At 45.4% G+C, this 24,363-nt stretch overlaps 1 protein-coding gene across 1 annotated transcript in view; it reads right to left on the bottom strand.

Annotated features, from left to right (window-relative positions):
* Window positions 1-23,636, bottom strand: part of LOC144752864 (histone acetyltransferase p300-like) — a 381,934-nt gene extending 358,298 nt beyond the window's left edge. The window contains exon 1 of the mRNA XM_078640701.1: window positions 23,487-23,636. Within this exon, the coding sequence (XP_078496827.1) occupies window positions 23,487-23,555 (69 nt within the window). The 5' untranslated portion in view covers window positions 23,556-23,636. The remainder of the gene's footprint in view (window positions 1-23,486) is intronic.
* Window positions 23,637-24,363: the final 727 nt, after the last annotated feature.

Raw genomic sequence — 24,363 nt, 5'->3', positions numbered from 1 at the left:
CGCATACCTTTACTACGAGGTACGTAGTAAAGGCATGTGTGGTAAAGAGTTAATAAAAAAGGGGGGTTTGGGGGGTTTCCCCCCCCAATAAAAAAACCTCACGAGAAGAAACGTCGAGATGTGCAGGAAAATGGCGTCGTTTAAGAGGAAACGGAAAGGAACTTCCGCTTCCTCTTAACGACGTCCAACGTCACCACGGAAGAAAACGAGGAAAAGGTTATGCGTAAAAAAAACATTCAGTTGTAACGCATGCGTGGTAAAGGCATGCGTTGCAACGGAATGCGTTGTAAGAACATACAACCAAAGCACCGAAGTTCCGAACACAATTCTTTGTTGAACACAATACGTAAAAAAGGAGAATAATCACAGACAATCTACTTTGTCATATAGATGTTAATTTGGATCCACTATAGGCAGCAAAAGGCATGGGTCTAGATTCCCGGTCTCTAATTGACTGCTGACTTATCCAAATTTAACAATATAGAAAACATCTTCACCTTCTCAATATGTGCTGCCCAATTTATTGTTGGAGTCAGGCGAATGCCCAAGTAATTCAAAGGCATCAACACGCCCCAGATTACTGTTACCAACTAACACAGGTCTTTTGCTAGGCTTGGCCACTCCTTTTCTAAAAATCATATATTTGGTTTTAGTTTCATTTAACACCAGCCCTCGCTCGTTACAAAACTTGATGAAATCATTTAAAAGCTGCTGTAATCCCTGCAGCGATTTTGAGATTAAACGTGTATCATCGGCAAAAAGGAGAGCAGGCACTGTTTTTCTGTCGATTTTAGGGGCATTGCACCCATCTCTGTCTAAGAAATTAACAACATTGTTCATAAAAAGAATAACAAGCATTGGCATAGCCAATAGGTCTCGCCTTTGGGACCTTATAAGTGTTTAGCCATGCACCACTTGATGTTGTTGCACCAAGGATATTGTGCTGGATAACTAAACACTTATAAGGTCCCAAAGGCGAGACCTATTGGCTATGCCAATGGTTGTTTTTGTGTGGACTAGTCTCCGACTGATAAAATGATGTGATTTTGTACACCCTTAATGGTGGGTAGGCATTTTCTTTTGATTTTTGGCAGGGGAGATTATTGATTTGCCCAGAATCACAGGATGCCGAGGGGATGACAATGCTCTAACCTGGTTTCCCAGTTTCACAGAAGGCAGCACTGACTGTGCCCAATCCCTTGAGACAGATTCCCGCTTTGGCATCCCTGTAGTCTAAGGGATATTTCCCAATGGATCCCTTCAGGGGGCCCAGACCGACATCCCACTGCCATTTACAGTAGAACAATGACCATTTTCCTGTTGTGACCCAAATGCATAGCCATTTGCAACTCGCAAAAGACCTTACAGTGAGTCTGACCGAACCTAAGCAGCGTGTCTGTGCAAGTTAGAACTAACCCAATATGCAAACGAAGGCCACTCTTTTCTGTCAGCTGTCGGATAGGCCGCTTATACTTTGGTATTCACTGCCAACCGCGCATGGCGAGATGTTATTCCTACCTCCAGCTCGGCTAAAACAGTGTCTGGTGTGCAGAAACCAAAATTGTAGGGGTGGGACCCCCAACCCCATGGCAGATCAGGGTCAAAAGCACAGCAGGGCTAGGAGAAAGCTTGCTCACGAATGGAAGCCCCGGGGCAGCAGCAGGACATGAGTATTGCGTTACCCAGTTAGCGCACACAGTCTACAATGCACCTCTGAGAGTCCCTGGGGCGGGACACGCCCTTGCTGCTCATCCAGTGCAGTGAGGAGAAACCGTGACAAATGCGGGGTTCCGAGAGAGACCCTACGATCAAAGGCGGGAATTTTTCCTGTGTGTGGCGGAAGTTGGGGGATGCAAGGGTCCAGTGCCATTCAGCAGGACTGCTGTTACTAAATTGCAAAGTTGGCCCCTCAATAATGTATGCAGCGCACATCTGGCTCCTCAGAAAGTATTGTTTTCACATTCCTTTTCGAGCGAAGCATGTCGTATCTCCCCGTCAGACTAAGTTGCTTTATGTGGGCCAGAATTTAAAGGGAAAACAACATTGTTTGCTGTGAGACAGCCTAAAGGTGGGTTAACTTGCAAACTCAGAGTGCACTCTGATGGGCTTAAGTTCTGTTTAGGTCCAAGCAGCCACACGCTTAAATAATTTTTAGCTCCAGATAAAAGAGAAAAAGCACACTCATTGAAGAAAAGAACGAGGCGCCATTTGAAAGTATTCATCGAAGGATTAAAACAAGCGCAGCTGATGATGAAATCTGAGGTGCCGGGCTGCTTTAACAAACAAGCGCGTGCGCGAAAAGCATTGACCGCGCGGGCGCCGAAAGTGAAAATCCTTCGCGATGCACTTAATTGCCGAAAGTAAAAGTTATCGCGATGCACTTAATTACCCATCACAGAGAAAATACAGATGGTGGCTGCGCGCGTTATAACCAGCTTAAGGCCAGCAAAAGCCTCTGGTAGCACTTTGAAAACCTCCTTACTAAAAGTGGAGCAAGCAGTGCATGCGCTGCTCTAGGCTCGACCTAAAAAGTGTGGGGGCAAGGACACAGCCCTGCCTTACTCAACACTGGACCGGGAAAAGATCTGTGACTTGGTTACTCTCCCCCACCTCACCTGTGCTGTGTTTGATTAAAGTAATCTAATTAAAAGATTCATTGGTATGCCTTGCTCCTTTTGGACCCTCCAGAGGTTTGCATGCTGGACTAGGTCAAAGGCAGACCGTAAGTCTACAAAAGCCACGTAAAGCTTTCTCCCCTTAACTTGCACTTCCTTCCAGTAGATGCACTACAGACAGAAGGGTTGGTCCAGGGTTCTAGTTTTGGCTCGAAAACCAGCTTGAAGGTCACTCAGGATATTGAAATCTGTGATCCAATCCTGTATCCGTCCTAGGATTTGCTTGCAAAAGATCTGCAGGGAGTCAATAAGACTATTTGGCCTATAGCTGGATGGCCTCACTCGGTCCCCCTTTTTAGGTCTCGCCTAGCGACGCAGCACATGCGCTGCTCACCTTGGCAAGATCTATTGTCACCGATTTGGCTAGCGAAGGGGTACAGGAGATGTGCACGAGCCAGGATAGGCGTGCAAGCACGTGCCCCGACAGCCAATGTGCATGCGTACGGCTCGCACGTTCAGCATGGCGCGCTTGCGCTTTCACTTTTTTCTTTCAGTTACTGGTGTCTTGTCTGATGTTCTTAAAATGATTAGTCTGATGACAATTAGCGGGAAACAATAACTTTCTGTATTTACACCTCCCGGCCTACACAGTAAAATAGCAAGAGGGGTAAGTGTTTCTTCTCGTATTGGTACAGTTATGACTGCAAGACAGGACTTCCGAAACACAAACAAGTATTTGCTTTGTTTCCTGCTCACCGACTCCATGTTGCTACGAAACTGGCAACTTTGTTTATGAAGTAGGATGCTATCATCTTCTGGCACATTTTGATTTTAAATATTTACAGGCCATGCTTAGTATAAGTTCTAGTTATGTGGTTTTTATTTCCTACTGACATGCAACTCCATGGTACCAGTTAATATGTATTTCAAAGTGCCGGTTGTTCAACTAAAATAATCTTAGGTCGCGTAGTTTAGAGCAGCTGGCAATGTTTATCAATGATTATTTGCTTCAAGAGCTTTCTTAAAAAGATGGCTAATTTTAAGGTTGTTTTTCTAAATTTGAGAAAATATGTTTCCTCTTTTAGTTAACTGCTTAAATTGTTCCACTTGGTTGGCCTGTTTCAGGTCTGGCTTGAAACAATACGTTTTGAATTTGATAAGACTGATTCACACATGTTGTGTATGTTCTGTCATCTAGTGGTTAAGTTGTTAAAAAATCTACATGTTTTCTGAAAACTTTTTATTGTGGAGTCGACGATAGTGGAACCTCTAATTTAGACCCTCGTTGACAGAGCTCTGTAGTACAAAACACTGGAAAGACTGGTTAAAAATTTAGATTGCTTTTGTGTCTTGTATTTGGGGTTATCTGCATGCTTACTGGCTAGGATTAAGGCAGCCCAGAAAGCAAAATACAAATCAGTTTTCATACGCTGCTCAAGTCTGCGCCCTCCATTAGCACCACAGGGAACAATATTTAATTCTAATTGCTCTTCGGACTCAATAGATATACCCACTAGCAGCTTTTTTTTCAGAGGATTGGAATCACAAACGTTGTACTGGCTGCTTAGATCGGAATCTTCTGAAGCCGACAGAACATTTTTAAGTAACTAGCCCGTTGTAGCAGTCTATTTGTAAGCCTGTGATAAAGTAAGCAATAGCATGCCAAGCGTTGTCTTCCAAGAAAAGGTGGTAGAGTATAACTATAAATTTAATGTAGTAGCCTAAGTGTTTCCATAATATTAAACTGTTATTTAAAGATAAAAAGGACATTTAGGATTTTACTTTCTTTATCAGAAAGATGACCATCAGACCAATATTCAATTACGTTCTTGCTGCTCTCCCCACCTCAGCCGCTTCCCCTAACCATCACTTTATTTCTTTAACTTCCTTCTTCCTCCATAGCCTCTCTCCTCTCTTGTGCTACAATAAACAAGCATTTGCAATGCAATAGGTCTCGCAATAGAAAAGTTTGAGCTTTTGGTGTGTAAAATGTAAAAAAAAAAAAAAAAAATATTTTTTTCAAAATATAAAAGTATTAATTTTGTTAATAGAAATGCCAATAGTTATAAAGTTAACAAATGTTACATCTATAGCATTAGTAAAGGTACATGTTTAGTTTTCCCCTGTCTTACATGTATTGATCTGACAAATCACAATGTTTTAACAAGAACAGAAGTGAAAACATTTAACATCTTTTTATGACATTTGTAATAAAGCTTGAAACATTGACAGAAAATATTTGAACCAGTTGTTGTTGAATGCTTGCACAGATTGATGCTGTGCTGGCGCTGAGTGATGTTGTTTTGGGGACAAGTGATGCTGTGGCGTTCAGTGATGCTGTTGTAGCGCATAGTGATGTTGTGGTGCCCCTGAGTGATGCTGTAGTGGTGCTGATTGGTGCTGTGGTGGTGCTGAGTGGTGCTGTGGTGGAAGTGTGCACTGCCGGCTGGTGGTGTGTGTGCCTGGTGGAAGCGTGCACTGACTGGTGGTGTGTGTGCCTGGTGAAAGCGTGCACTGACGCTGGTGGTGTGTGCCTGGTGAAAGCGTGCACTGACGCTGGTGGTGTGTGCCTGGTGAAAGCGTGCACCGACGGCTGGTGGTGTGTGTGTGTGACTGGTGAAAGCGTGCACTGATGGCTGGTGGTGTGTGTGTGCCTGGTGAAAGCGTGCACTGACGTCTGGTGGTGTGTGCCTGGTGGAAGTGTGCACTGACAGCTGGTGGTGTTGTGCCCGGCGAAAGCGTGCACTGATGGCTGGTGGTGTGTGTGTGGCTGGTGAAAGTGTGCACTGCTGGCTGGTGGTGTGTGTGTGTGGCTGGTGAAAGCGTGCACTGATTGCTGGTGGTGGTGTGTGTGCCTGGTGAAAGCGTGCAATGACGGCTGGTGGTGTGTGCCTGGTGGAAGCGTGCACTGACGGCTGGTGTTTGTGCCCGGTGAAAGTGTGCACTGACAGCTGGTGGTGTTTGTGCCCGGTGAAAGCATGCACTGACGACTGATGGTGTCTGTGCCTGGTGAAAGTGTGCACTGACGGTGTGGTTGTGTGTGTGGTTGTGGTTGTGGGTGTAGTTGTGGGTGTGGGTGTGGGTGTGGTTGTGGTTGTGCGTGTGGTTGTGCGTGTGGTTGTGCGTGTGGTTGTGCGTGTGGTTGTGCGTGTGGTTGTGCGTGTGGTTGTGCGTGTGGTTGTGCATGTGGTTGTGCGTGTGGTTGTGCGTGTGGTTGTGCGTGTGGTTGTGCGTGTGGTTGTGCGTGTGGTTGTGCGTGTGGTTGTGCGTGGTTGTGTGTGGTTGTGTGTGTGTGTGTGTGTGTGTGTGTTTATAAAGACGTTTTAGCTTTCAGAAGTAAGCAGCTCCAAGGCAGAATGCCTTTCTGTATAACAACTGTATCACATGTCGGATATTGAACAACGCAGGGTGTCATATCTAATATCAACAAGCATGCCTTTGATCGCATTAATGTATTTAATGCAAGGCACAGGCAGTCACAGAGTTCTATATTAACGTCAACACAACACGGCTGTCCGATAGCAAGGCCCGAGGAAATGTGTTCAAACTAGTGGATGTGGAGACAAACAGGGAATGATGCGTGTTATCACCTATTTAAATGGCACTCACCTGTGGAAGGCACCTCGAGAATGGTGTAATCACTGTGAGTGCTGTGGGTCTTGCGTATCAAAGTGTACAAGATATCTATCTAAGTCTTCAGCTACAAAAGCAAACTAGAATAGGAAACCCCTAAAAAATGGTAAATTGCTGTCCCATTAGCTAGCATTCTTTTGTTTTCTGTAATGAGGAATAACGAGAGCACAAGATGACTATATATACAAGCTACTTTCACCCGATGTTAGAGATCGGGGCCTTTGAGAGTCAGCATTTTTAATGATCGGTATGCTATGATAACAGTGGCAGGCAGTGGTAGGATGCACCAAAATCGATTCCCCAACGCCACAATTGTAAGGTAATTTAAAAATCCAAAAAGACAGTAAAGCTATTATACAATTATGCTTACATTTACCAGCGTTTTTTCAATTTCTTGACATCAATGCATGTGTTGCGGTGGGCAGCAGCGGTCCTGCAGAATGTATTGTTTGCATGTATTTGCTGTTGGCCATATTAAGTGTGTCGTAAGTCACTCGGGTGCCTTTGTGTTAACAGAAGCCATTACGATCTACGCACTACGATCGCTGGGTGTGGTGGGCACTGGCAATTTCCTCGGCTCACCTTTGGGTCGTATTACCACCCATCGCTGATGCACAGTGGCGTGAGTAGGTGTGTGCGCTGGGAAGACGAGACAGGGACGCGCTTCTGGCACATTGCTGCACAAGAGAAACTAGGGTTTGCACCATTGAAGCGCTGTGAAGATATACCCCGGAAGTCCACTCCCACCCCGACATTAGGACTCTGGCTGAGTGGGCGGCTGTCAAAACGGTAACGTAGAGAACACTGTCTGTGCAGCAGGGGGTGGCGCCCCAGCGGAATGCGTGGGATGTTTACATCGATAAACTGCAGGCTAAAGCACACGAGAGACTCCCTGAGAGCTAGCTTGGTGACAGTATGGAGTGCTAGCAGAAGTGAACAGCACAAGCAATATGGCCACATACAATGCAGCAATCGTAGTGCGTAGCGTATGCCACTCTTGTGTACATGCCGGAGCAACAGGTCAGCAGTTTCAGTGGGTGATAGGTAAAGCACTCACTTGGATATAGCCTCTCTCTTTACGTAATGTGAGTTTGTGTGAGTTAAACTAACAGCACTTAGCAGCAGAATAAGGGTGGCAGAATAAGCCCGTTTAGAAAGTCTTAAGGGCATTCTTGTTTAAAGCAAGGTCATTGAGTAACATTTCGTCAAACAAGACATGCATGGGAAGTGGGGGGTGGCCGGGAAACTGAAAGTACGGCCGGCCATGAATAATTTTGGGAGGAGAAGCCGCAAAGCACGGCCGGCCATGAATAGTTAGGGGAGGAGAATCCGCAGAGCGCACACTGGGAGAAGCCCTTTGATGTGGTGTCACGGCCTGGCGGCCGTGACCAAATGCAAGAATAGAGAACAAATGGGAGGGGTGGGGGGAGTGCACGCGCATTGTGAGAATGGGAGCAGGAGGTGAGCCTGAGAGTGGCTGAAGCAACATTGGAGGGCAGAAGTAAATGGGTACCAGAAGCTAGAGAACAATATAGATGGTGCAGGGAGAGCAAATATGCAATAGCAAGGTGGAGCTTGAGAAGGACGCAGACATGAAAGCAGCGTGGGTTGGGGGAGCACACTAGGGAGAGCGCATGATGGAAGGGCGCAGGGGAGAGCCACACGGGCGAGACAAGGCAGGGAGGAAGAGAAGCATTACTAGGTAGGCAGATGAAGAAAACGTGCGCTTTGGCGAGCTAAAACAAACAGAAACATGCACTGGAATATTGTGCAAAGCATCGCACACTGTCAAAAAATAACCACGGTGCACATTATGTGGTGGGGCAAGCTCGTATGTGGTGTGCGAGGCGGGCAGAAAGGACGGCCGTGGGAGGTGGGAGGGGGAGAGATGCTGATGTCAGATTAGCTGCGGAGCGGATCTCTTTCAAGTAGCTCACGGCCTCGAGGCCGTGAAAGTTAAAGCAATTAGGGGGGAGGTGGAAGGGAGGCTGATTGGCAGAAGGCTCGGGCAAGGGGAGAGCCACACGGGCGAGACAAGGCAGGGAGGAAGAGAAGCATTACTAGGTAGGCAGATGAAGAAAACGTGCGCTTTGGCAAGCTAAAACAAACAGAAACATGCACTGGAATATTGTGCAAAGCATCGCACACTGTCAAAAAATAACCACGGTGCACATTATGTGGTGGGGCAAGCTCGTATGTGGTGTGCGAGGCGGGCAGAAAGGACGGCCGTGGGAGGTGGGAGGGGGAGAGATGCTGATGTCAGATTAGCTGCGGAGCGGATCTCTTTTAAGTAGCTCACGGCCTCGAGGCCGTGAAAGTTAAAGCAATTAGGGGGGAGGTGGGAGGGAGGCGGATAGGCAGAAGGCTCGGGCAAGCTCGTGCACGAGGACGTGCACTTCTCGAAATCCGCTTTTTGGGAGCCTTTTGAGAGCCTTGGGTTTAAGTAGTGGTTTACCTGCATTAGACTCGCATACTCATTCCTGCGGAATGGAGTAGGCGAGACCTAAAAAGTTTTTAAATCAATTGTATAACACACTAACCTCTTTAGCAGTGCAGTGAGTGTTTTTGCCATCCCAAATAACTTGTTTCTGGTATCCCAGTATATTTGTTCCCTATCCCTAGTTTTACATTTCACAGTGTTTGAGTCTGCTTTTATGGTGGTCATGTCTCTCGACACTCAGGTATCTTTGTTCCAGTATAATTGCTCAGGATTCCCTTACCAAGTATAAATGTTCTCCTTTCCCCCTTTTCTGCTACTTTCCTTGTGCAAAGGTTGTGCCACCCAGTTGTGGTGCATGTGATGCCATGTATGTATGTTTTTCTGTTTACCTTCTTTAGTGTACCATGTATTAGTGTTTGTTATTCCTGTCCCCATGTCCGACTTTCCACACCTACTTGGCCTAGAATTTGTACAGGTCTCTCCATCTGGTAAAAGATGACAAGCAAGTACAAATACAATAGGTCTCACATTTGTGAGAGATTTAGCTTTTGGGATTGTGAACGACAATGCCTTTTAGTTATGTGTTTTGAAAACCTGCAAGTGGTGTGTAAACACGCACTTTGTACTTATAGTCCTTGCTTGCGAGAAGCAAGGCTGGCAGTAAAAGAGAAGCAGTTACTGCCAGCCCTGCTTCTTGTAAGCAACGACTATCAGCCCAAAGTGCATGTTTACGCGCCGCTTGCAGGTTTTCAAAATGACAAATAAAAGGCACTGTCGTTTATAATGCCAATAGCTCAAACTCTCGCAAATGTGAGACCTATTGCATTGCAAATGCTTCTTATAAATTGGGACGACCTCAGCATTTTTCCACGAGGGAGGGACTGATTTAGTTAGTACATTTATATAGGATCCCCAAAGTGCTACATCCTCCTAATAGAGATAATTGGGGATTCTCTTTGGTTCAGGGGCATGGGTCGAAACGCAAGAGCAAATTGCTACTTGCGTTTCTTCTATAGAAAAAGACAGGCTTTCACCCTCATTACTGAGCCCTTCACCTGGCCCCTGGAGTTCTTCCTCAACTGTAGCATCCTTGTCTCATAAAGAGAGCCAACGTATGCTTCCCACTCCTCTGGCTGTACTGTGAATTCTAGGCTCTCCCGTTCCCCTTAAGCCAATATGCTGCTTTACTCCAAAAGCTCTTTGAATCTTTGACTGACAGTGATTTCCGTAAAGCAGACCAGAGGAAGCCCTCCCACTCCTTCGCAGATTCAATTGCCCGCTTGTACTTCGCTCTGCAGGTCACTATCTCAATACGTGATTTTTGCTTTACTGCCCTTATGAGCGTCTCCTTGCTGAGCCTACAATCCGTATTGTACCATACACCCTGCTGAACTGATCTCTGGTGTGTGTTGTTGTTTTCCTTCTTTTGAGGATTTCCCGGGTGGCCTAGCAATTCCCTAATCTCTTTGTATGAAAGCTCATGACTGGAGCCTAATATCTCCACAACATTCTGAGTGGTAGAGCTAGTACATTCCTCAAGTAGCAAGCGAACCTTCCTCTTGACTGCACCTAGTACCCCCGGGTCAGCCTCTACCCAGCCCCATCCAATTGCCCTCTGGTTATTAGTAATTGGTAGAGTACCTAAATCTGGGCAGCCCATTTTAGCAGGCCCAACAGTGCCCTGCTTCGTACAGGCAAGAGCTAGGGCATTGTGGTCACTATCAACCCTGTTGAACACTGCCATATCTGTAACTGAGTGCCAGTGATTTCGAGATACTAGGCAGTAATCTATCCTGCTTTCGAGGCCTAGGCTATTGAAGGTGGGATCCCCATTTGGGTCAGAGGTTGTCCTTCCATTCGTGGCTCTCAAGTCATGCTGCATTGTGAGTGCCATCATCTGGGCTCCTCTCTTGGTCCACCTTACTAGGGGAAGATCTAACTGAGGAATTTGCCATTCTCTGTCCCATTCATCAGTCAAATCTGGGAGAATCGGGGCAAGTGGTTCAAAAGTATATTTAAAATCACCCGCCAATAGTACAGGGATGTTATCTGTATAATTTGACAGGGCAAGATCTAGGATGCACAATGTGTTTGTTTCCTCCTGGGCCCTCTGCACTCTGTTATAGACGTTAAACATCCTAATGTTTGATCCATTATAAAAAGTAAGCTCTAGAGCAGTGGTATTCAAACTGTGGGGTGCGCCCCCCTTGGGGTCCGTGGCTGCAGTCCCAGGGGGGCGCGAATGCGTCTTCAACTATTTTCTATTTGTCACACAGTGTGTCTAGAGCTTTGCTGGGGAGAACCTGGTTTGAAGTTACAACAACAGAGTGCCCCCCTTTATAAATGTAGTGGCAGTGTGTGTGTCCTTTAGTGCGGCCCGAAGGCAGGGGAGGCACAACGTCAACAGGAGTAGAGTGCCACTCAGAGGCACCATCCCTCTGTGTGTGACATTGCCGCCAGCCGCTAAAGAACCCCCCTTGCAAGGCAGCTCCTAAACAATGCTGCCTTGCTGACAACGTGCTCTATGTTAAGTGTGTGGGCCGATCGTGACGACTGCTTGAAGAGAGCGCAACCCTGCATGCACAATACTGGTATGTGTGCTCAAAGGGCTTCAGGTCCCCCTTCCCCGTCGTGTGAGACAACTTCCCGGGCACACACACAGCCCAACCCCAGTACTTCACAGGTCTTTAAAAGACCATTTGCTTGTTAATGAAGCTTCCTTGTTTTTTCACCCCTTCGTAGAGCACCTGTATCTCCACTCTGCCTACAGCTGGAAGAGTCCCAGTGTTTTTGTTGCACTATGCTCCTCGCAGAGTGGGAGAAATTAACAACGAGTTCACAGTCTCTTTGAGGCCACAATGAAACAGCACCAAATTCCATGGCCAAAGCAATCCTCTTGGTGAACTACTAAATTCGCATATTACCAATATTTAAAGCGCTTGTGACTCTGCGCCCTGCATGGGGATACTCAATGGCCATATAACTAATAGGAGCACCAGTACGCTGCTTACTCTTTGTTTATGTCGAGATCGTGTGATCTAATAGTTACATGGTGAATTTGGTGTTCTCATTATGATCAAGCTAATGCATTTTCCATGTCCTGATGTATAATGCAGGTATTTTTGATACCTTAACTGTCAGGATAACGAGTATCATGTCAGAGTAATTGCAAGATGTGCACAGTATTTCTAATCTGTCATTTTGGACTATGATTATATATATATATATATATATATATATATATATATATATATATATATATATATATATATATATATATATATATATATATATATATATATACATACATATATATATATATACATACATATATATATATCCAATTACCACTAAAGGTGCATCCTGACACTGCAAAACGAGACGGACTCCTTACTTTTTTTCTGCTACTGCCAGCCGCAGTAACTTATTTATTTGGCCATATACAGCGTGCAACAATTAGACAAATGACGCGTTTCGGCCAACGGGGTGGCCTTGTTCACATAATGTCGCATGGTTGTGACGTTTATATAAGGCAATGCAGTGACCATGTGGTATAGTGACTACTAACACAATAGAAAGTGAAAAAATACTCTAAAGAAATACTGGAAAAGACTCACAATGCTAACTACAATTCTCGCTCCAATTGCATTCAATCCGCATACTTTTCTCTACATGGACAAATGTATGTAATGTACAAATACAAATACAACATAAAAGATATATATGGTGATCCACAATTCATTACAAAACTAAACGTACTTTGTAATTGTAAAGAACAATATTGGATCGTCATTATCAGCTGTTTACAGGGAAGTTTATCGTAGCTTCAGACAACCCATATTATTTGTTGCATTTTGGTTCAACCTGACATTTTTAAAAAAAGAACATATTGACAGTTCTTAATTGCTTGCACTTAGAAATTCAAAAACGGGGGATTTAAGTATAGCTGCACAAATGCGACAAAGTTCTGCTATAAAGCATTTTGGACAAAACAAAATAACTGCACAAATGCAGAAAAAAGTCCTCCAGTTTATTAGATAGTAGGGGCAAAATGCAATAACTGCAAAAGAACCTGATGCAAAGATAATACAATTGTGATCATGAACATCGCTGTTACTGGAACATCTTTGTCTCAAACCTAATGCTGATGAAGTGTATCAATATTGTTAATGCTATATATCCGAATTTAGGGAGCTTCAACAGTGCATACGTGTTATGCTAAAATATTACCTTGACACTTTCTGTTCGACTATACACCTGTGCCAAAACAATTGCTATAAAAGTGCATAAATAAGTACAGTGAATAAAGTTAAATAGCAACCATTGAGAGAATGCAGCATACTGGATTATCATTAGCCTCCGATAATACAGTCTTAGTGTACAGAGTGTATATACATAAAGAAAAAATGATAATGAACCTACAAGAGTTACTAACTCAAGAGACTTACATACTTAAACTCTAACTCAAATGAACAGTTCAACCACATGTCAATAGCTACATTTTCAGTATACGTGTAGTGCCTAAATTAAACTAATCCCACATCCCCTTATGTGTTGTGGCTATAAATCAAATAACTCACATAATTCATATTGGGTAAAGGGGAGATGTAGAACCTGATATAATAGTCGCTGTATGGATATTACAGATAATGATGTAAATCTTCACAGATGTTTAATCCTTTAGGTGCCTTGGTATCCAATTCTACTATATACTTGGTCTCTAGCTGCCTAATTTGTTTCTCGCGATTCCCCCCTCGTTTATTTGCTGGGACACTGTCTATGACGTAATATTGGAGCACATTAAGGTTGTTCCCATGCTCTAATTTTATGTGTCGGGCCACTGGATACGAGGGGTCTGAATTCACGGTAGCACGTAAATGCTGCAGGATACGCACATACGCCTGCAGCTTAGTGCTGCCTACGTAGCTGAGTCCACAGATACACTGCAAAATATAGACAGCGTAATCAGTGCGGCACGTGTAATGACCCTTCAGATTAACAGGAACATCAGAAAATGCGGTGGTGTAAGATTTCATGTTGACCCCAAATTTGCACACACGGCATGTGCTGCACTTAAAAAAACCATTTCTTGGGGATAACCACCCACTTTTTTTGTCCAATTCAGTGCTAGTCTTCAGTAAGTCACTGCGCATTGAACGTGCTTTCCTATACGTAAAGTTAGGTTTAATAGGCAGTATCTGTGTGAGAGTAGCATCAGTGAGTACAATAGGCCACTGCGCATTTATGATGCCCCTAATCGTATTTGCTTGCCTGCTATATGTGGAAATAAATCTGCAGGTAACATTATTACGCTGGCCGTGGCTTTCTCTGTCTCCTATGTTGTCTGGGGGCAAGGTGGCATTCACCGGTGTGGCAGGACTGGTTTGCAATAATGACTGTCTATCTTTGTCATTAGCTTTTTTGAGGGCCATATCAAGCTTGTTTGCTTTGCATAAACTTAGTCCTAGCTGCATCTTGTGCAGTTGCCAACGACTCACTAGTGCTGCAGGCTCTGAATTCTTAAAAACTCCCCATAGGGTTGATTGATTGATTGATAGGGTAAGTTGGAAATAGTATGATGGGGTGGAAGCTAGTGGTGTGCAGTAGTGTATTACCGGCCGTCAGCTTTCTGTATGGCCGTGTCTCTAAAGCTCCATCTTCAACATATACTGTGATGTCTAAAAAGTTTACTGAAACCTGATCCTTGTGAGCCGTGAACTGCAAATTCAGATTGTTAATATTGATGGCATCCACAAAACTTAAAGCCTGGTCTGGTGTTCACTTCCAAATGACGAAGATGTCGTCAATATATCTCCACATATGAACAACGTGTCTATCATATAGTGCTTTGTGCTCAATGGCCATATAACTAATAGGAGCACCAGTACGCTGCTTACTCTGTGTTTATGTTGAGATCGTGTGATCTAATAGTTATATGGGGAATTCGGTGTTCTCATTATGATCAAGCTAATGCATTTTTTATGTCCTGATGTATAATGCAGGTATTTTTTGATACCATAACTGTCAGGATAACGAGTATCATGTCCGTAATTGCACGATGTGCACAGTATTTCTAATCTGTCATTTTGGACGATGAGATATATATATATATATATACACACACAAACACACAATATGACACATTTTTATATAATCAGATTTGTAGATACGATTAGTACAGCTGGTGCTGTGGCACCAGGTCCCAGTGGTATAAAGGGCCAGCTAAACCTCATGTCTGTTTACTATTCGTACTATTAGATTATTATTACAGTAGGGCCCAGTGGCGACTTGCTTTGGCAGAGTTGCTTTGGGCCTCTGAGTAATGATCTACGGGTGGGAAATGTGTAGCAGAGGAGACACCTTTCTGGGGGAATCAGAGAGAAGACAGTGACTTGGAGGGGACAAAATGAGAAGAATGTTTTTAACGAAGGGCAGAGGAGACATCCCACTTGGAGAGGCAGTACTGATCACTGGTGAAGTAGGTGCAGCAGCACCGGGGTCCACTGGTCTAAGGGGCTCACTATATTACAGTTATGTCTTTTTAAAAATAAAAAGGGTATGTGAGCTAATTTACCTTGCTAGCATTAGGACCAGAGGCACCTTTGCTGCAAAAAGGGGGGCAACACATGGGAGCTCATGTTTTTCTTGGGGAGGAAATGTGGCCTTATTATGAGAAATGCTCAATTTGGAAGAGGGGAACTAGGTTCAAGCCCCAGCTTTTGCTCAAAATCCTGTGATTCTTGGTGAATCACTTAATTGTTCTAAGTCTTATAAAATCTCACCTTGGGTAATGTAATTGGAGTATATTTCTTGCTGCTCATGGCCATGGTTACATTACTATAGCAGGTGCAGTTGCATTGATCTGAGGCGTGTGATAGGATCACAGACACCAAATTATGGGTAGCAGAGCTTTTCTTGGTTAATTCATGTTTTTGCCTAATGAATTTGCTATTTTGTAAGTCTTACATTTATTGTGGAATATATGGCATAGAAAACATCTCCCAGAAATGATCTAATAAGCCCCGCCCCCTGTGCTCAACCCCACCCCTCCCCCAATCCTTGTCATAAAGGTTTGGAGGCGGGCCCTGGCATCAAAATGTTTTAATTGGGGGGGGCTTAGAGCAAAAAAGTTTGACGACCTCTGCTCTAGAGCATGTGTACTCACAAACTTTGTCGGGGGACAAAATTACAAAGTGGTTTGTGGCTGAGTGCAACACCAGTAGCGGTGGGGTCAGTAAGGGGGCGGGGCTAAAGTAAAACAAAATCAAAAACGTTTCAAAACATTAGACAATGCTGTATTTCAAAAGCAGATGTAACTACAAAGAGCATATTTTGATCATACATTTTTATTAGCAGACAATAGCAATCTAAGAGGCATTGCATATCTTCAAACACTCTTTGACCCCAATTCCATCACAGCCCCTCTCTCTCTGTCTCAGTCAGTCTCCCTCTCTCTCTCTCTGTCATTCAGTTAGTCTCTCTCCCTGTCAGTTAGTCTCTCTCCCTGTCAGTCAGTCTCTCTCTCTCCCTGTCAGTCAGTCTCTCTCCCTGTCAGTCAGTCTCTCTCTCACTGGCAGTAAGTCAGTCAGCCTCTCTCTCAGTCAGCCTCTCTCTCTGTGTCAGCCTCTCTCTCTGTGTCAGCCTCTCTCTCTGTGTCAGCCTCTCTCTCTGTGTCAGCCTCTCTCTCTGTGTCAGCCTCTCTCTCTGTGTCAGCCTCTCTCTCTGTGTCAGCCTCTCTCTCTGTGTCAGCCTCTCTCTCTGTGTCAGCCTCTCTCTCTGTGTCAGCCTCTCTCTCTGTGTCAGCCTCTCTCTCTGTGTCAGCCTCTCTCTCTGTGTCAGCCTCTCTCTCTGTGTCAGCCTCTCTCTCTGTGTCAGCCTCCCTCTCTGTGCCAGCCTCTCTCTCTGAGTCAGTCAGTCAGTCAGTCTCTCTGAGTCAGTCAGTCAGACTCTCTGAGTCAGTCAGTCAGTCTCTCTCTGAGTCACTCAGTCAGTCTCTCTCTGAGTCACTCAGTCAGTCTCTCTCTGAGTCACTCAGTCAGTCTCTCTCTGAGTCACTCTCTCTCAGTCTCTCTCAGTCTCTCTCAGTCTCTCAGTCACCCAGTCTCTCTCAGTCAGTCACTCTCTCTCAGTCAGTCAGTCTCTCTCAGTCAGTCAGTCTCTCTCAGTCAGTCAGTCAGTCTCTCAGTCAGTCAGTCTCTCTCAGTCAGTCAGTCTCTCTCAGTCAGTCTCTCTCAGTCAGTCAGTCTCTCTCAGTCAGTCTCTCTCAGTCAGTCTCTCTCAGTCAGTCAGTCTCTCTCAGTCAGTCTCTCTCAGTCAGTCTCTCTCAGTCAGTCTCTCTCAGTCAGTCAGTCTCTCTCAGTCAGTCTCTCTCAGTCAGTCAGTCTCTCTCAGTCAGTCAGTCTCTCTGAGTCAGTCAGTCAGTCTCTCTCTGAGTCAGTCAGTCTCTCTCTGAGTCACTCAGTCAGTCTCTCTCTGAGTCACTCAGTCAGTCTCTCTCTGAGTCTCTCAGTCTCTCTCAGTCTCTCTCAGTCTCTCTCAGTCTCTCTCAGTCTCTCTCAGTCTCTCAGTCACTCAATCTCTCTCAGTCACTCAATCTCTCTCAGTCAGTCTCTCTCAGTCAGTCAGTCTCTCTCAGTCAGTCAGTCAGTCTCTCTCAGTCAGTCAGTCAGTCTCTCTCAGTCAGTCAGTCAGTCTCTCTCAGTCAGTCAGTCAGTCTCTCTCAGTCAGTCTCAGTCAGTCTCTCTCAGTCAGTCAGTCAGTCTCAGTCAGTCTCAGTCAGTCTCAGTCAGTCTCAGTCAGTCAGTCAGTCAGTCAGTCTCAGTCAGTCAGTCTCAGTCAGTCAGTCTCAGTCAGTCAGTCTCAGTCAGTCAGTCTCAGTCAGTCAGTCTCAGTCAGTCAGTCTCAGTCAGTCCTCTCTCGGACAGCCTCTCTCGGACAGCCTCTCTCGGACAGCCTCTCTCGGACAGCCTCTCTCGGACAGCCTCTCTCGGACAGCCTCTCTCTCTCAGTCACTCAGTCTCTCTCTGTCACTCAGTCTCTCTCTGTCACTCAGTCTCTCTCTGTCACTCAGTCTCTCTCTGTCACTCAGTCCCTCTCTGTCACTCAGTCCCTCTCTGTCACTCAGTCCCTCTCTGTCACTCAGTCCCTCTCTGTCACTCAGTCCCTCTCTGTCACTCAGTCCCTCTCTGTCACTCAGTCCCTCTCTGTCACTCAGTCTCTCTCAGTCAGTCTCAGTCAGTCCTCTCTCGGACAGCCTCTCTCGGACAGCCTCTCTCTCTCTCAGTCACTCTCAGTCACTCTCAGTCAGTCCTCTCTCGGACAGCCTCTCTCGGACAGCCTCTCTCGGACAGCTTCTCTCGGACAGCCTCTCTCGGACAGCCTCTCTCGGACAGCCTCTCTCGGACAGCCTCTCTCGGACAGCCTCTCAGTCACTCTCAGTCACTCTCAGTCAGTCCTCTCTCGGACAGCCTCTCTCGGACAGCCTCTCTCGGACAGCTTCTCAGTCTCTCTCAGTCACTCAGTCTCTCTCAGTCACTCAGTCTCTCTCAGTCACTCAGTCTCTCTCAGTCACTCAGTCTCTCTCAGTCACTCTCGGACAGCCTCTCTCGGACAGACTCTCTCTCTCTCAGACTCTCTCTCTCTCTCAGACTCTCTCTCTCTCTCTCAGACTCTCTCTCTCTCTCTCAGACTCTCTCTCTCTCTCTCAGACTCTCTCTCTCTCTCTCAGACTCTCTCTCTCTCTCTCAGACTCTCTCTCTCTCTCTCAGACACTCTCTCTCTCAGTCACTCTCTCTCTCAGTCACTCTCTCTCTCAGTCACTCTCTCTCTCAGTCACTCTCTCTCAGTCACTCTCTCTCAGTCACTCTCTCTCAGTCACTCTCTCTCAGTCACTCTCTCTCAGTCACTCTCTCTCTGTCAGTCTCTCTCTGTCAGTCTCTCTCTGTCAGTCTCTCTCTGTCAGTCTCTCTCTGTCAGTCTCTCTCTGTCAGTCTCTCTCTGTCAGTCTCTCTCTGTCAGTCTCTCTCTGTCAGTCTCTGTCTGTCAGTCTCTGTCTGTCAGTCTCTCTCTCTCTGTCAGTCTTTCTCTCTGTCAGTCTCTCTCTCTCTGTCAGTCTCTCTGTCAGTCTCTCTCTCTGTCAGTCTCTTTCCACTCTCTCTCCACCGTCGTCTCTCTCCACTGTCTCTCTCTACACTGTATCTCTCCGCGCGCTCTCTCTCTCCACTGTCTCTCTCTGCTCTCTCTCTCTCCACTTCTCTCTCTGCTCTCTCTCTCCACTTTCGCTCTCTCTCTCTCCGCTCTCCGCTCTCTCTCTCCGCTCTCTCTCTCTCTCCACTCTCTCGCTCTACTCTCTCGCTCTACTCTCTCCACTCTCTCTCGCCTCTCTCTCCACTCTCTCTTCAGTCTTTCTTTGGGAGACCATGGGTACATTACCTGCAAGGTCCGCGGAGTGCCAAGGAAGGCGTGCCGGGCTGCTGGCAGCCTGCGGGCCGTACTAGGAGTACCACGGCTCTAGAGCAAGTATATAAGGAGAGTCCACGTACAGGAGTTTACCTTTAGATTCTAGGCCAATTTTCACCCATACTGCTATCCCTCCTGAGGGTCTACCCAGCTCTTTTCTTGTGGCAGAGATGGAACAATCACAGCCCCGTTTCCCACAAAGGGAGAGATCTCACTGTTCACCTCAGGCTCTGTAACTACAACACAAGTTTGAAAGATTACTATTGGGGAGGGACTAGTGTGTGGCGTCACTGGGGGACTTTAGGATCTTCGTCTATTTGCAGGTGTCTGCACCTCATATAAGGAATAACTGTACCCTCTAAAACCACCCGTATGTGGTGTGGGCAACCCTGTTGGCGGTAGCTCATTTGTTGGAAAAAGCAATCTAGTACAGGTTTCAGCAATAGGTGTCAATAAGGGTAGATCTCCGCAGAGTTTTCCCATGTCCTAGGTCTCACATAGACACCATCCCATACAGTCCCCCTGACTGGGGCCCTCCCATGGTCTAGCATATATGTATTTCCTTCGTCCAGAACCACCTCTACTCTATCTATGTCCCTACCTTGTGTGGTGCCCGGAGGATTTCTCTGGGTTTGCCTTATAGTGTCCTGAGGGTTACAATCTATGTGATAATGGCTTGGTTTCTGGGGCTAACCGAGGCCCACCGTCTGTCCTTTCCAACAAAGTGGTGACCTTCATTTTGAGGGAGGATACCTCATCTTGCAAAGATTCAATCAAATCTTTTAATGACTGGATTACGCTGACCGTAATTTTGCACGCCTCTATACAGTCTGCAGGATCAACACCACCCTCCTCCCCACCCCTTGTTCCTCTACTTCGAGAGCATCAAATCTATTTTGGCACTCAATGTTAACAGTCAATGTTATACTGTGTACTCTCTTTAAATCAACTTCAGGTTGAGTGGCTGTTACACTCGCCCCCCACTCCAGGAAAGTCAGTATTTGGGGCTTTGCTACGCCTTTTTATTATGCTTTTTGAATGTCTGTGGGATCTGCTGAACTGATTTTGCCGCTGGGGGTGGTTCAGGTGAGGTAGCAGTATTTAATACAAGGGTTCCAGCATCCAAGTACTGTGGGGGTGTGGGGGCCTTGCTACGCCTTTTGTTGTGGTTTTTAACATCAATGGGATTTTTTTTAATATCAGTGGGATCTGCTTAACTGATTTTTTCGCTGGGGGCGGTTCAGGTGAGGTAGCAATCATTAAACCAGAGGTGTTTGCAGCTCCAATGGGGCTACCATTGAAGGAAGAAGGGCTTGGTTGGTCAGAACCGACTATGTCTTGGCATTCTGCTAGGATGGTCTTAATCCTATCCATCGTCTCATAGCAAACCACACTAGATGGCCTATTGATACCCAGTGGCTGTCCCTTGGAATTCCTTTTACCCGTGTCTTGTTCAAGGCTTAACAGCTTTCTAAGGCACAGGATACAACCAGAAGGGTAGATCGAGAACAAGAGACAAGGGCATGCCTCTCCCACAGAAAGAAACACAAAGCAAAAGACTAGAAACAATGTAGCAGATATGGCGTACTTATACAGGAGGAAGTTTCACTACTAGAGCAGTGCAGCGCAAGGTGCTGGGGCTAGGAGTTACATTAAAAGTGCCTAGTGCAAGGTAAAAAAAAAAAAGCTACGTTCAGTGGGCTACAATACGAATATAAAATTCACATATAGAAATATATTAAGAACAGGTTAAAAACACTAGTTGTCACTGGATATTTGCCGTAGCATGAATGTTTAACAAAAATTTAGCTGAATCGTAAAATCTTAAAAACTCACAAAAAGAAGCAGGAAAAGATTATAAAATATGGGTAAAGGAAGACCAGTTCCGGTATTTTACTGCTCACAGCTACCGCTTGCAGATCCTTCTTGCAGCCAGAGTAGTAGTGAAAGCTCACCAATGTTTAAATGGGTGGGCACAAATTAGTTAGATATTCTTAAAGTCTCACCACCAACTCCGTACCAAACTTTCACCTCCTGGCACCACTCTATCCCATGCTCGTCACCATTATCAGAAAAGCAAGATGTCTTCTCAAGGTAAGTAATTGGAATGTATGTTTATTCAATACAATTAATCTGGGTAAGAAGTGGCATCAGCGTTAAGCACAATCTCACGCCATTGACAACTCTTCCCCCCCCCCAACCGTCACCCCAAGAACCCAGCAGGTTCTACATTCTATCTCTACACATTCCACGTTCCTTTTCTAGTCGCAATACCACACATACCACTGCCTCGCCCTACGGGTGCCACACACACCCCCATTCCAACGCTGCCACTTCTACCAATCTTAGCCCATGGTTGCCACTTCATTCTATGTGTAACACCTCTACCGACTCATCCAATGTCTGCCACTTTCACCCTCTCACCAACAGCAGTGACCTCTACCCCCTCATCCTATGCCTACCACCTCCACAACCCAAGGCTTCCACCTCTACCCATCTTACATCATATGCACTACTTCTACCTCTTTTCAATCTCGCTTAAACCATAGCTGCCTCCTCCAACCCCAACCCAAAACACACCTGCCATTTCTAACCAGCAGACCCGATGGAAGCCCTCTCTAACCTGGTCACAGTTGTCAACTCGACAACCCTCACCCAAGGCTGCCATCCCTACGCCCTCATCCAACTGCCAGCCCTACACCCGCTGGCAGTCCCTACCCACAGCCCCCACAGGAGCATGTGTGATGTGCTAACCCACACCAGTTTTAATCTTTGAATTTTGAGACTTTCAGTCATGTTAAATAATGGCATAAAAAAAGAATCACAAGTCCCAAAATGAATAGGAAGAAACTGGACTGCAGCAGCACATCATGCATGGACATAGGAAAGCTTGGCAGCTATGATTGCCCACTCCCTCGTGACTGCCCCCAATACTTCCAAAGCTCTCAAGATTCCTCAGCGCATGAGTAACTCATCCGTTCAGTGCAGGTTTATGATTGGCATTGTGAGTCTTGTAGTCCTAACTGGGACAAACAGGACGAGAAGTCCTAGAACGCAGAAGTCCTAGAAGGCAAAACAAGCATTTGCAATGCAATCTGTCTCGCCTATGGGACCTGAGATGTATTTAGCTGTGCAGCACATTAGCCTGGGTGATGAAATATCTACTGTTCTTAAACATGGAGGGAAAAAAAGCACCCAACAGCGTGAAATGCCAGGTATAGGAACACTTGGAGAGAAATATTGCCTTTCAGTGGGAAATGGTATAGTCCAAAGCTCTCTTTTTAATATAAAATCAGGGCCTTTGGTGGTCATATTACTGAAAATACAAGATTTGAAAAAAGTATTTTTGGCTACGGGTGCTTGTGGGAGACAATTTCTATGGAACTGAATCTAGAGAATGCTCAAGTGATTCTGGTATTTTACTGACCTCAACTGGTCGTTTTCTATCAAGAAAGTTAAGTAGAGTCAGTTGCAAGACAAATAAAAATAATAAAGTCTCTCAGCAGAAATAATTCTGGTATTTTACTGACCTCTGTTGGTCGTTTTCTATCAAGAAAGTTAAATAGAGGCAGTTGCCAGAAAAAAAAAAAAAGAAAGTCCGCCAGCAGGAAGCAATTCTGGTATTTTACTGACCTCTGCGGGTTGTTTTCTATCAAGACAGTTAAAAGGAGGCAGCTGAACAAAAAAAAGTCCCTAAGCGGAAGCAGACAAGTCCTAGGGCTGATCTCCAGAGCCCACAAAGTACATGTAAGTATATAATAAGTATATACTAAAGTATATACAAGAGGTCTCGAATGCTCGACCTAAATATAATATAAAACCTGGAATGGACCAACTTCTCACGCATGAACCTGGGAAACTTGAGAGCTTTGTACTTCATGGCTACCCCATGCCCATCTGCTTTCAACTATGTCCACACGCAATGCAGCAATTTCCTCACAAACCCACCCATGCCCCTACCTAGCTGTCTTCATTCTAACTTAAAAGCACTTCCCAATTACCCTCACTCGAGAACTGTCCCTCAGCACCACATAACCACTCCTACCCAAAAAATATATATATATATATATATATATATATATATATATATATATATATATATATATATATATTGCAGTTTTATATAGCTCGAACTTAACCCGAAGATATCAGAGCGTTTAACAGACAAGCACATTAATTTTAGGCAGAGGGAGACTACGTGATTTGCACAGAATAACAATTTAGGCCTGCCGCCAGACCGTAAACTGGTTCGTTCCCCATCTTAAAAGTTGGCCGGCTCAGCCGTTAAGTCACAGCCTCTAGCACACTCTATCTTTCACCATTAATCCCGTTTCACTCACCCCTCCGGTAGCTCCCTCCATTGCCTCGGGATCAGCAGGCTGCGCACTGAGATCTCCAGACGGCTCCATCACGAACAGTATCTTCTGGGTGACGTCACGGCGCCACCTCCCACCTTGAAAAAGAGCTTGGGCTTGCAGCGGAAGAGGAGACTAGAACACCGAACAGAACACTAAATAGAAATCTTCCTTTGCTGAGAACAATTGATACCTCAGAGACATTTTAGTATGTTAAAAAAAGTAACATTTTCTGTAATTTATAAAAACATATTTAGTTTAAAATATAATACAACCCAGCAAACACATTTTTACTCCTATGAGTCGAGCTTTACAATTGTTAACCAGGTTTTTCAATATACCCTATATTTGTTTTTGCTCTGAGAAGTCACTTGCTTAGGTGCCGGCTCCTTCCCAAGATGTCCGCCAGTACGCAAAGATCGTATCCTCCCAGCGTTTGAGACTGTCAATGTCCAAAGCGGCCCAAGCAGAAGCCCAAATTCAACCCAACTCAGAGCAGTATCAACCCAAAAACCAGCCCAAAGATGAAACGCTCACATTTTACAAAATAGCCTTCATAAAATATTATAAAATTTATTCTAAAGCGTATTGCATAAACGTATAGTAGGAGCGGGAACACTTGTCAACAATAGGCTTCTGCAATCATGCTTAGATTCTATTCTGGCATGCCGCAGCGGCCGGGCGCGAGTTTTGCTGCAGCTGCAATAAAGTTGCCGGTGTACTATCGAACACCGGCAGCGCAGCTATCTTAGCCCCCGGCCAGCACATGTAAAAGTAATTTTCTGCACACTGTGCAGTACTAGTGCTGCAGTCGCACACTCTGCCAGAGAAGTTTACGGTTGCTCATCATGAAGTGCTTGTG

The sequence above is a fragment of the Lissotriton helveticus genome, chromosome 1_1 (genome assembly GCF_964261635.1).
Source record: "Lissotriton helveticus chromosome 1_1, aLisHel1.1, whole genome shotgun sequence".
Lineage (NCBI taxonomy): Eukaryota > Metazoa > Chordata > Amphibia > Caudata > Salamandridae > Lissotriton > Lissotriton helveticus.
This window is presented reverse-complemented; position numbering and strand designations above follow the sequence as displayed.